Source organism: Solea solea, chromosome 13, assembly GCF_958295425.1.
Source record: "Solea solea chromosome 13, fSolSol10.1, whole genome shotgun sequence".
In the NCBI taxonomy this organism is placed as follows: domain Eukaryota; kingdom Metazoa; phylum Chordata; class Actinopteri; order Pleuronectiformes; family Soleidae; genus Solea; species Solea solea.
In genome coordinates, this window is record NC_081146.1 from 20043694 (window position 1) to 20057597 (window position 13904).

Below are 13904 nucleotides of genomic sequence, written 5' to 3' on the forward strand. Positions count from 1 at the left end.
TCTCACACACATTGGAACATGCAGATGAGCAGGACATGACCTGGAGTTCTGATGAGACGGGAGGAGTGAGCGCAGCCTACCTTTTTGGAGGTGTACTTCTGCTTACTGGAGTCAGTACTCCGCAGCTTCTGCTCCACACGGTCTCTGTTTTCCAGCTTTTTGACCTTATAAATCCTGACCAACCAGTGCTCCGATGTGAAGGCTTCCTCCAGATGCTTCAGCTTTATGTCCTTGTTGCCAATCTCAGCGTTACGAGTGCGGTCAAAGCCTGGTGGTGTCCTGAAGTCCAACTAGACGGAAATGGAAAGAGGGTGATTCTGTCGTCATTACTTCTGTGTTATAATAAGTGTGATGTTATGTAATAATAATAATAATAATAATAATAATATATGACTTTACCTGCATCTCTCCAAAGCGATAGTAAGACATTTTGTACATAAGGCAGTTGAGCAGGGTGGGCGAGCCAGCTTTGTCCACTCTGAACTCACCCTGCGGGGTAAAGTAGTCACTTTCCTGGGTGGACAGACAAGATAAGGAAATGGGTAAGGGGGGGGGGCAAAAAAACACTTCAAGTGACAAACTATGGGCTAATATTTCATTCTGCAGCCAAACCTGAGACCTCTGTGGGGGGGGGGGGGAAAGGCCAATAGAGGGCACTAGAGCACTATTCCTCACATAAGAATAATCGCAGAAATATGTTTTCACATTATATTTATTATTTAAAGATGATTTTAGGTTAAGAGTCTTGCCCATGGACACTTGGACATGTGGAGCCTGGGACTGAACGACCTGTCACAAGTTGTGGAGTAGAATCTACAACATAAATTAGATTAAAAATGTTCTACATTTTCTGAAATACTCGCTGATAATGCATTTTCCCACCCCGAGGCACAAGAATCCCCACCCCCACCCCACCCCGACTGTCATTATAATTTGATTTATGAGCATTTGCTTCTCTTTAATCTACACACTGCCAACACAGCAAGGAGCAGCAAAGCCTCCCATTAGCTGAGAAAACAAATTTGCTTCATCAAAAACATTTTAAAAGAAGATTATGCTCAGAGTTGCAGGGCTGCTGTCAAAGGGAATGTCTCTGTTGTTGACATGTCAGCAGTGCTCACACAGACAAAAACACAGATGAATTCCACACTGTAGGCAGCTCCCGTCACTTCATTTTCTCATGTTCTCACCCTGATGTCCCTGGGGTGCTCTCCCTCTGCGATGCGCACCATCCACAGGAACTTGTTGATGTCATCGCCCGAGTAGCCAATCACACCGCCAAAGATGATCAGGACGTAGTCGACATCCAGTGACCTCATGATTTCATACGCCGCACTCTCGTTGGATGACATAGCTTTGCCCACCTGCATACAAACACATGGCGGTTCATTGCACCTTATGTGCTCTTATCTGTGGCTGCACATGCTTTAATTACTTTAATCTTTTCATAAGATATGAAGTGCTGACAGAGGAAAGTTCTGGAAAGTGACCAACACTTGATTTTACAGCAGATAATAATATTATGAGATAAAAGATTTTCCAATATAGATTTTTTCCATGTGCCAATTGGCACTCATTGATGAATGGAGAATCTGGCTGAAAACCATGTGCAGTGTTGTGTTACAGCCTCATGGTGGTGCAATAGACCAAGTCAAAAATTACCTGATACAGTGTTCCATTCCTCCAGAACCACAGGAGACGTCATAAAAGTGATTTCACAATAGAATTAACTGAGGTGAATAAACCAATCTGTGTGTGTAAAATGGGTGTAGCGCTCTTTTAATCAAAGGTTACATTTGCAGCGCCTGTTCAAAGCGTGCTCGTTGGTTGGAGCCCGATTGCTTGACACAATAGTTTGTGGAGTTAATATAAATTGATTTTCATATAGAATGTTATTATTTTTGTTATCTCTCATCGCAAAAACCCTCGCACCTCTGGGTGTCGTTTCTTATCTTGGAGAAAAACGGAATGATTGCCTCATTTATGTTTAGATGGGAGGTCAGATGTCGGCAGCAGCAGCAGCGGCGGCTCTCACCAGTGCTATGTGACTGTTGTTCCACGTGTTGTTGTCCACCAGCGTGGTTCGGTTTGCCATGCCCGCTATCTGGTAGCCATAGTCCCACCACGACATGACTCTGGCGTGCTCATCGGTGTTCTGCCTCAGCCAATAGTAGGCCTCTCTGAAGTCATCCAGGATGTTACGGGAGCTGGAAGATAAAAGTTAAAGATGGGTAAGGTCACACATGCATATCAAGAGAGTTTCTGATGTTCTTCCACAACTACGTGTTAAGGCAGAGGTATATTAGTGGGTAGAGAAGGTCTTTTTCTAACCAACAGGTCAGGATCCCCAGCTCATGTAGTCTCCTGTAGACCATTTACTACTTATTTGGTATGAAGAGTATTGAGTGACAGAGATGAAGTGATAATTTTAGATAAAATAAATTGGTTTTAAGGCTTTTTTAATTAATGTTAAACCATGTAGACCATGGGTGTTAAACTCAAATGACCTGACGGCCTAATAAGCGTCAAGTCTGGTAAAAAAACACTACTGTTCAGTAGCAGGTGGAGAATAGGATCTTAAAATGATAGCACAATATTCCATTATGACATCACAATAAAGATATTCATCATAATATTTCACAATAAAAACATATTTATGCTGCAAAATAAGTCTATTATTGTCAGAAACCGAGAAATAAATCTGAAATTAAGAGAATAACATGGACAACTAGAGTTAAATCACCAAAGAAGCTTTTAAATATGTAATTTCATGTACAATGTGATACATTTAATACTTACAACCAAATGTCTTATTACTATAATAAAAAATGTTGCTAGTAAATATATTTAGTATCATATTCTGTCCATAATCTATCACCTGGATATCATCACTGTTCATGCCTCCACACTGATAAAAGCAGTTTTATGTATCTCACCCATCATGGTTGTAAGATGCCAGCACTACGCTGGGGCTGGAGTAGGCGTTGCTGGTGACCCACGTGCAGTGGACGGCGAACATCATGAGCAGCATCAGCATCAGCATGGTGACTATGGACTTGATGTTGGGGCCCAGGCCCTCCTCAGCCTTCTCCTGCTCTGTAACGTGTTTACGCACCTTACCAGCCTGTAGGGGGCAGCACAGTGAAACTTGAGTCAGGATCAGTTGCACGTCTTTTGGAGTGATTGGGGAAAAACAGCAGTCACTTGGGGAATGTGTAAAAACCAAGCTTTCTTTAGCCCGTTTTTATGTCTACTGGTCGCCTGCTGAGATTTAATTGCACGAGTGCTGAACTGAATCAATGTCATGTTTCATGACGCTATAGTTGTCTTTTTTCCTTCTCCCTCTTACAGAGGCGATCCTAGACTCTGGGGGCCCCCCACCCAAGCAATGAAGCTTACTGGGACCCATTCACCAACCCACCCATGTGAGGGGCTCATTACCGCCACTCGCAGGTCAGTGTAGGACATGGTTCATGTTGAGAGGTGAGACGTTTTCTCAATGTCAATAAGGGGATTTTGATGTAGGAATGGCTCTGGGGGGCCCACTTGTTATTTTTCTGGGGACCCAGAAGTCAACATTACTGATAAAAGGGCCGAATTAAGGGGGTTTGGATGTAGCGGTGGTGAGCTGCATATTAGGGGGCTTTATGGTTGTCATTTCTTTGGGAGCCCCAAGTATTTGCCTGGTATGTCTGTCCTGTCTTTGCACCTCTGCATTCTTCTCTCTGATGAATAGCTATTGTATTACTGTCTGGGTTTCAGCCGCCATCACCTTATCCTGGTCTGTGATTGTTTAGTTTTTACTTGGCTCGAGTCTTTCTCAGTCTCTGATCAAATGAAATAAGAGTTTGGCCATGTCTTTGAATACTTCACACTTCACCAGGCCAAAATTGTGTGGTGTAAATCAGACACTGCTGTTAACTACAACACGACACTACAAACTGATAAAAGTTCATGTGTTTCTTGTTCCACACAAACTGCCTTTGATAATAGTCCTATTGAATTGGAACAACAAATATACTATTGTTTGGTGTCCCCGTCTAACAGTATTTTCAAATTCAGCATTTAGACTATAAAATGTTTTCTTTGGGACTAATGTCAGTTTCTGCTACAAAAAAAAACAATCTTAAAGGTGAAAATGCACAGCAACATGAACATTTATCACCAAAAACAACGCTTATGCTCGAAAACACTGCAGCAAAGTTAAACGACACGACTGACGACCTTGTCGTAGAGGTTGCTGGCGTTCTTTCGGTCGTCCTCGTCGCTGCTGTCCTCTGCAGGGGGACTCTGCCGCTTCATGTCGTCTCCCAGGTAGTGCTCAAAGACGCTGGAGAAGGCCACCGCGGACAGCATGCACACCACCGGGGTCAGAGTGAGCATCAAACGCACCATCACGCCGGCAAAATACACAGCACTTATGGCATACAGGGCCACTGGTGTAAAGAAAGCACAGACAGAGAAACAGGGAGGTGAGAGGTGAGCAGGATGTTATAAAGCACTCCTAATGACAGTAATTCAATTCTACATGGAGACAATTTCCTTTCATTTAACACTGCCGGCTCATATTATCGGTCCAGAGTCTCTACACAGCTGATGTCAGCCAGCGAAATGAAATACATCCATGCTTTCCTTTGAAGCAACAGAGACTTTGGCTGAGTTGAGAGTAAAAACAACTCAGGTGAGAACAGGGTCAGAACACCAAATGTGTCAGTGTGTTTTCAGCTGAACTCGCATCAAAGACTCTCCGATGAGGAGTCTACGTGTGCGGAGAAAAGACGAAAAAAATAAAATCTCTGGTGTGAGGAAACACACAGACAGGGTTCAATCAGCCAAAAGAGGAGCTGCAGAGGACTGAACTTTATGTTGGCAAGCCATTACTGGTTCATTTTAGCTCAGTGCACATATATTGTATTGATACACTTACACCATGGCTGCTTTATTGAAAGGTCCAATGTGTGGGATCTACCAGCAGAGATTGAATATATATATATATATATATATATATATATATATATATATATATATATATATATATATAGTCTTAATCACAGCCACTCCACCCCCTACATACATGTAGTGTATAGTATGTTTTCCATCATTTCAACTACAGTTTGTTTGAGTGAGTGAGAAAAAAAAGGCATAAGTCGTACACACTGGTCCTTTATGTGAATCTCGCATAATATTTGAACTTCGAAAAGCTCCAGACAATCGGATGAATAAGGTGTGACCAAGACACATCGGCATCTGGAGGAACATAGCTGTGAAACTGTACCAGCAGCCATTTCCTCACACCCATAACAATTTCTCTTAGCTTCGTCTCTGTGTCGTTTTTTTTAACACCTCCGTCTCTGTACAGCATCTTGAATCTACCTCCGTGTATGAAATGTGCTTTATAAATGACACCGTCTGTCCTTGTTCAGTGTACTGAGCAAGAGAGTGGAGGAGTAAAGAGACTCTTGACTGATAGCTGCTCGAGTCCCCACTTTAAGAGACAATTCTTTAAAAGAAGGAAATAGCGATGAAAAGAAAGATCTGCGTTTGCATTCGTCTGCTCAGCTGAAAGCTTACGATTTGTTTCACAGAAGCTGTCTGGGTATGAAAAATCATCCGTCATCGGTCTATCAGCAAATAAGATGATGTTCACTGATACATACATGGTATATGTTAATCGGGGCTTTCTATACAGAAAGATAAACACAACATTAATTTGTGTCCCCGCGCAAATATAAAAAAACAAACAAAACATCTGTATCAACACAACAGTATTTTACAATTAGTGCATCAATCTTTTTTTTAACGAAACCACAAAGAGTTTTGTTTGCATTTGCGCGATTCATCAGAAAACTAGAAGCCGGCGCCCGGACTGCTTCATTTTCTACAATTAATTTTCATGACCGAAATAGAAAAGTTCAAGATTCTCGTTTTACTGCGGTCGTCTGAAAGTTAAGTCTTGCGTTTACAACTAGCAATATACGGTTTATTGTCAAACGTGAGGTCAAAAGAGGGATCTAACACGACACAGAGGCGGTTATTATTTCACTGTTTAATCATTGCTGTACTCCATTCTTTTTAAAAAAAAATTTCCATAATCACAGGAAATGACAATAGCGGGGCAATAAATTGTGCTCAGAGATCACATCAAGTATGATACAAATGTCAGCGCCTCCATAACTTGTCTGTCTTTGTCTTGCTCCGGGATCATTTTTACAATCTAAATTCTCCTGCGGTGACCTTTTGAAATTCTACACTGTTGCTTTTAGATGCAATGATAAAAACATCAATTCAGGGTGGACTGTCGTGCACTTCAGGAACGGCAAATAACAAAAACATTACTCAACAGACGTTGTTTTTAACAACATACACACTGTCGTCTTCAAGGTAATTGAGTATATTTGCCTGAAGAAGATACATAGGGTAAAAGAAACAAGGTTTCCTACAGAGAACACCCTCCATCATTCCTCTCCTGAGTGATGAGGACACTGAATCACGACAAAATATACTGGGTGAGAGAATGTAACTTGTATAAGCCTTATAATTGAGATACTGAAATGTACTCTATACTCTACTGGTACAATCAGAGACAACAGATGGGTTATTATACAGTTATGTCCAACACCAAATGCACTTTTTGACTTTGTGCTTTTAATATCAGCAATAATACTAATATAGGAACAACTCTGGTGTCTAATTTACATATTTTAAGTTTGCCTTATGGGGGAAAAAAAAGGGGTTTTCTTCCCTCTTTTTTGGGCTGAATATTCTCTGGTTACAGACCCTGGGTTGCCATTTGAATTCTGTGACGGGTCAAGGGCTGAGGGGCCCCTGAGCAAGGTGCCTAACCCCCACTGCTCCTGTGGCTGGTTTGTGTGTTCACCAGTGGTGTGTAACAAAGTAAAATGCTCCATAACGGATTGGTGTGTGCAAATATATAATTCCAAGAAATCCCAAGAAGGATAATTTTTCAAAAATACTACCCTTATTCTAGTAACACCAAATTGGTGAAGTATTCCTTTAAGTGGCACGATTTACAAGCTAGTTTTAAGAATTCTAGCCAAGTAAAATGTCTCACCCTTCTGGCAGATTTTTCGTTTCCACAAAACAAAGACACTTCAAATCAATCAATTTGTTTGAATTTGACTTATTTCTAATGTCCTGTCCTTTTTGCAGTGACACCCAGAAAACTGGGTCCAGACATTGTCGAGTGTTTGTCCTCCTCATATGACAAGTGCAGGGGAGTGAGATGCATTCACAACAGCAAGAGAATCTCTGGATTCATCCATGCAAGTGTCAAGGCACCCGCCCAGTGAGTTAATACTAAGGAGAGTTTCTCCTGCTGCTTTCTCACACGAGCTCACTTGGACTTTATCCCGAGATCATCTTCAGGTGTTAGCTGTAGGCAACTGCGAAACTAATGAAGACGATTATGACCCGAGTGACAGCGAACCTTCAGAGACTTAATATAATCTGGTGATAAGACGAGAGAGCTGTCAGGAAAACCTACAGAGAACGTCCTGAGTGACTTCTGTGGACATTTGCATTCACACCCACACACTGGAGAATGTCTGTACTTCACTGCAAGTCTGAGAGCAGATGGAGACTAAAAGACAGACTCAACAATTCTATACAGTAAATTCATTTGCCCTTGGAAACAAAGCACATCTAATTCCTTAACCATATATCGGTGTTACTTCCGCTGTCACTTGTGTAATGTCGCTTACCAAACACCCGTTCATCGTTGATGTTCTTGATGCAGAACCAGAGACCTGCTGGGAAGGTACAGACGAGGATGTGAAGGTCAAAGAAGAAGGACACCCAGGTGGTCGGCTGGTGCTCAGACACCGACGCTATTATGGGAATGTGGATCTTAGCATAGCTGTGGATCCAAAAAACAAGAAAAGAAGGAGAAACAGGCAGGAGTGAGATACTCAGGCAAATAATTCTCTTCCCTTTCATCTCCTCTTTCACAGCTTTATGATTATATTGATCATGACACCACAAAGACTGCTCACTTATCAACTACACATTCACATATAGACGTCTACGTCTAGTCTTTATAGACGTTTATAGTTCAGCCAGCCACTGTACATCGTAACAGAATGAAACGACAGTTGCAAGGTCGACTTCTGTTGGAATTCATGAATGTGGAGGTCACGTAGGTCACGGAGCAAAGGATAGGGCTGCAACAATTATTAACCGTCTACTAGTTTAGTTACTAGTTTGAAAAAAGAAAAAGAAAATCGGTTTGAGTGTCTTTCTCAATAATTCAAACCGTTTATTTTCTGGTTTCTTTGCTCCATATAACAAAGAAATCATTAAAACTGAATCATTTTTGGTTGGTGGACAAAACGAGACATTTGAGAACACCATCATTTCCAGTTCCACCACTGAATCCAATTAATCTGCAGTGTTTCCCAGATACTCTCACTGGTGAACTGATGAAATGGCCTACCCACTCATGAATGTAGTCAATAGTGATATTTTGTTTCATCAAATACATGCCTATTTAATTAAAAATCATATTTTTTTTTTCTTTTTCCGAGTTTCCGCTGCTACTTCGTCTTCTTAAGTAAAACATTTACTTTCCTTCAATTATTTCACATTTGCAAGTTGCAATTGGACATTCTGTTCACAGTTTTCGACTCATATTCAGAATATAAATATGGATACTCTGGCTGTCAGCTCCATTGATGACAGACTTTCTCTGTGGCAGCTCTGTGTGCGCATTCAATCTGAAGACTTTGCCGTGGCCAGGTAATTTTATTTCATTGTAATTCATTCTGTGTGTTCGTTGTTTCTTTCCAATAAACAAACTGTCTCAGGCGTCCTTGTATCATTTTCCATTTTGAATAGGCTTTATCATGTTTGAAGTGATGTTTGACTGGGTTAATGTTTACTGAAATCTACATGAAACACGTAAGCAAACTGTGGCGTGATCAAAGCATATCGTCTTGTCTTTGTTTTCTATGATGCTGGCACCACTTTTAAAAACAAACAAACATAAATGACAATATTTAGACGTCAGCGTGAAGCTGAGGAAGAAGCCAGTGGTGGATTCCGCTGTGAAATCCACTGTCAATCACAACATGGCAACATCCTACAGCAAAACCTGCTTTATCACCTGTTAAGGCTGAGAATGGGACCATAGTTTATCACTGGGGCACTTCCACGGCCAGTGATGTGGTTGTGCCTTATCTGGAGCCAATTTTTTACTATATTCACGGCCAAAGAACTGATTCCACACCGACAACTCTTTTACTCGTCTTGAAGTGAAAACTGCTCCCTAAACTCCCTTCTTCAGGTTCTACGGTTTCCTCCCACAGTCCAAAAACATGCAGATTTTGGAGATTAGGTGAATTGGACACTTTAAATTGATTGTAGGTGTGATTGTGGGAGTGAATGGTTTTTTGTCTCTACGTGGCCCTGTGACGGACTGGCGACCTGTCCAGGGTGTACCACGCTTTTCGCCCCATGTTAGCTGGGATTGGCTCCCCCCGCGACCCTCATGTGGAGGATAACGCAGTAGAGCAGGGCTATTCAATTCCAAACTCAGTTGGACCGCATTTCCAAACCAAGAAATCAAGCTGGGATAGACATTTTCTACAGCCAGAAAGCAGCAGGTGAGGACACATTTAAAATGTACATGGAAAAAGTGCATTAAAAAATAATGAAAGAACTAGCAATAAAGTTAATTTGGTCATACCTGTCCTTCAGGTGCACAGTAGTAGCTGTAACTATTTTTAAATTAAAAATCATCTCAAAGTGCATAAAATCCAAAAGTTGAACAATATTAGCATTTGTTTCTCTTGGAAATAAGCATGTATCACACGACCCACAAACATCTGTTAAAGTGCCTTTAACAGAATACGAAGAACCATCAATGCTATCAAACCTAGTTGGTTATGGTCCCCATGTGGCCCATGGGCCTCCATTTGAATACACTGGCGGTCAAGGATGAGTGTGTGCTCAGTATCTATAGAGCAGAATTCTCTGTGTACACGTTCACTCTCTGTGGCACTGAAAAGTGTCTCATTAATGATCACGTCCTAACCCAGTGTTGCCTAATGTGTCCAGATTTTGTTCAATAATAATGATGACATTATTCTTTAAAACAGATCTTGTTCAAAGCAAATATGTCTCGCTGTGAACACGTATTCAGAACGGGGAGGACCAAGATAAAATCAAGTTTGGCTGATGTCAGTTATCTTGGGTACAATTACCCCATTCATTTAACTGCAGTACAGCAAAAATTCAGCTTCCTTAAAAAATTAAAGAGAGAGAGGGAGAGAGGTCAAAAGTCAGGGAACATTGAAGTAAGTAGGAAAGTCAGACTTTTAGACTCTGTGCTCCATATGTGCTGAGATAGTATTTGGGTTTAACAGCTGATGCTGCAGTCTGGCAGTTCTGGACATGATCTATTTAGAATTTTATGACGGAACTGAGTGACTCACTGCCTGACCATAAAAATATTTTGTGTCCCTAAAGAGAGGTGAAGCTACAGCATTAGGTTTGAGTTATCTGGCTCAATGTTGAAGCCCATCAGCCGTACGCCGAAGATGAATCTGACTTTGGGGGCAACGGCCAATATTTTAGGACTTCTGGTGCAGACAGTGGATGTCCAAGTCAAGGCGAGCTGTGTCCCAACTCCACCACTTTCTATACTTTTTTTTCTTCATAGATTTTTAGGGTCAATGTGCTACTGTAATGAATTTAAAATGCAATTATTTGTCGGGTACAAAAGTACAACACAACATCATGACTTACCCAGTGTCCCACAGGGAGTAGAAGCGCCCACTCCATGGAGCGATGTACCCTAAGGGCGAAACACACAAAGTATACATTAAAACAAAACACTCGTCTAATGATCATGGACCAATGTCAGTGCACACACACACACACACACACACACACACACACACACACACAATGCTTTGGCTGTCTGTGATCAATGGAAGGTGTAACTGGCACAAACATTCCTTCTGTTTGCATGTATGAATCCTTCCTGTCCTCCCAGCTTTGCAGCACACTGCCTATATTTAGACTGATTATATATGGATTATAGATATTTGCTGTCATACGACTGGTTGGTTCTATTCATAAGCAGCTATTGCTTTAAATGGGAGCATTAAATGGTTGTTGGGTTTTAAATTACGTTCTTATTACCATGAGCAACTCGTGTGTCCTACTGACAATTGCTGTGTTTCGTGTGTGTGTGTGTGGAAGTCTGTTTCTCCTCCATACATCACCCATGTTGTCCACGAGCTATTAAAATACATCTGTGAGCCGCACTGTTGCACTGGGTGGCATTTTTACAATCGATACGAGCTCTGTACTTTATTTGCTGCTGGACATAATGAGACATGCGAGGGCAACAAATGTGTATTAATCCACGGCTGAAAGAGCACATGACATTTGCACCATTCACAACACTTTGAGTAACCTTTTTTTGTTGTGTTCACAAAAACATCCAGGTCAATGTTTTCCTCTGCAGTGTATAAACACTCTATAAGGCAACTGGACCTGGCTGAGTGCATGTCTGAAAGCAGCTTTTGAAAGCAGCTGCTCAGCCAACCCCAATTTCTTTTTCCACAAAAGTAAAGAGAAAGTAAACCAACCTGTGTATGTGAGATAGATGACAGAGAGGAAAACCACTCCAGCAGCCAGAGAGACTCCCAGGAAGAACAGAGTCTGGAACTCCTGCTTGGTCAGTCGGTTTTTCAGGTACTGAAGGAAGGCGTAGACCTGGAGCAGCACGAACACACCTGCAGAGATGCACAACACGGGTCAGTGAAGTAATTCCTTGTTTAAAATGACTGTGGAGTGACATAGCAGAAATGTGGAATTACATAATAGAAGTGTTTTTTCAAGGGACTGCAAAAAGAAAAGAAAACACGAACAAACCGAACCCCTGGCTGAGGGGGTCACTGACCTGCTGCCGCCATGTGTTCGCTGGTTCTGATTGGCTGAAAGCCCACAAAAGGGACCTGCATGGAAAGGACCAAACCGATGATGTAGAAGGTGCTATAGGCTGCAGGGAGGAAATAAAGAAAAACAGTTACACAGAGTCCACCGTACAATGACTCTGTGTGAATCAATATATCGCAAGACAATCATATCGCGATACATCGTGATGTCCGTCTAACTGAAGAAAACAAAACGTAAGATAAGAAAGTCCTTTATTTGTACCGCAGTGGGGAAATTTACAATGTTACAGCAGCAAAGACAGTAAAGATAATAAAAAAAAAAGTAGGAAAAAACATAGAAAAGATGTTTAAGGGAAAAATGCTAGAAAGTAGCGGGAGCTGCTGCAACAGGCTGCCACACGGGAGGCGCCATCTAGAGCAGCATTTGACAGGCAGGCTCTCTCTCAGTTAAAACATGGGAACGCCATTCAAAAACAGATGTCTAGCTACTTCACTTAAGACTCGCCTTGTAAAAATGTTTGCCAGTTTAAGTGTAAACAACTGCAGGATCATTTTCTCCACTTTAGTTTTTAGCCAGACAGCTTTTTCTAACAGGAAACTGAAGTTTGTGTTACTTTGAAGACAAATGGTGCAAGAGAGTGAGCAGTTTAAACAGAAAATCTGATTTTGCTGATCTACCACTGCAGACAACAGCACGATGAAAGGTTCAAAACCTTAACCATCTCTAATTTATCATCAAAGACCAATGTTTAGGCTGAAATAGACAACATTCCAGCTTAACATTCCTTCACTTTAACTGTTAAGGTGATACAATACATATTAGAGGACCAGTATATCAAATCAATAATGTTTTTGTATTTCAAACATAAGGCTACCTTTTACTATGTTTTTCAACATAAAGTGGTTTTCAAAGTAAAATGCTGACTCAATTTAGAGGCAGCTCACTTTTTTTTTCCTCGACAAATGCTTCATTCTAATGTTAATCCAAACTTGTAGCAGAAGCACGGCTGCCCCCCACGTGGGTGCACATATTTTAGTTTGACGCCATGAACTTAGAAATAAAAAAAATAAAAAAAAAACATTCTAAGACAAGCACCTGAGGAAAACTGCGGTGGCTTGGTGCAAGTATTGTGCCAGCAGAAACAATGAAGAGCAACATGATTTTCAAAAATTGATAGAACAATTAAAAAACAGCGAACAAGGGAGTGAGTGAATGAATGAATGAATGAATGCCTCCTCTGAGTGATGTCTGCGCTCAGCAGGATTTGAACTCAGCACCTTCTGCTTTTAAGACTGCAGTGCTCGTCCCGCCAAGCAAACACACCCTGCACAAAAAGCAATCTCAAGTTTACGCTTTGGAGGAGAGGTGTAATTACCCATGAAGTGGAGCTTTCAGCTGTGTTAGCAGGAGAAGTTGAGCGTGAGAATAAATTGTTTGGTAAGAACGGAAGGCCATAAAATGAAAAGAGAATCTACAAGTTAAAAAAAAAAGTGGGCAAGTTAATGAAGAACAATGTTGCGATTTTGCTTTTGTGTGCTAAAGTTCAGTCCTCGCTGAGAACCGTGATAAAAAAGGACAATCGATATCACATGGTGATTTAAAACGAGACTTGGCAAATGTGGAAAATTGTCTGTATTTTTGATATAGCACTTTTCTTGTCTTGATGCTGCTTTACACTACAGTTTAGTCATCTGCTTAGAAAATAGTCAAAGAATAAATTGAATCCCTTCCCCTAAAGACTCTTTATGTGCGGGGAAAAGCGACCATTGTCAACCGAGAAGTGTCCCACTTTCTGTAATGTGTTCAACACGATTTCATTTTATATTTTTTGAATAACTTTACATGACATTAAACCATTCAGCAGATTTTCTCAAGTGATGTTAACCCTCGAACACAGAGCATTTAGGCTGCTTCTTTCCATTACTATGTTCAAACGTATACACAGAGGCTATAAGAATATAGATATAAGGTGATTATAT

General features: G+C 41.1%; 1 protein-coding gene across 1 annotated transcript in view; it reads right to left on the reverse strand.

Annotated features, from left to right (window-relative positions):
- The window catches only part of LOC131471235 (dolichyl-diphosphooligosaccharide--protein glycosyltransferase subunit STT3B-like), a 58757-nt gene that overhangs the window by 2840 nt on the left and 42013 nt on the right, over positions 1-13904 (reverse strand). The window contains exons 6-15 of the mRNA XM_058647677.1: positions 11930-12028; positions 11616-11762; positions 10765-10813; positions 7722-7876; positions 4225-4436; positions 2937-3124; positions 2036-2207; positions 1191-1364; positions 400-513; positions 81-290 (exon numbers count right to left, since the gene is read on the reverse strand). Of these exons, the coding sequence (XP_058503660.1) occupies positions 81-290; positions 400-513; positions 1191-1364; positions 2036-2207; positions 2937-3124; positions 4225-4436; positions 7722-7876; positions 10765-10813; positions 11616-11762; positions 11930-12028 (1520 nt within the window). The remainder of the gene's footprint in view (positions 1-80; positions 291-399; positions 514-1190; positions 1365-2035; positions 2208-2936; positions 3125-4224; positions 4437-7721; positions 7877-10764; positions 10814-11615; positions 11763-11929; positions 12029-13904) is intronic.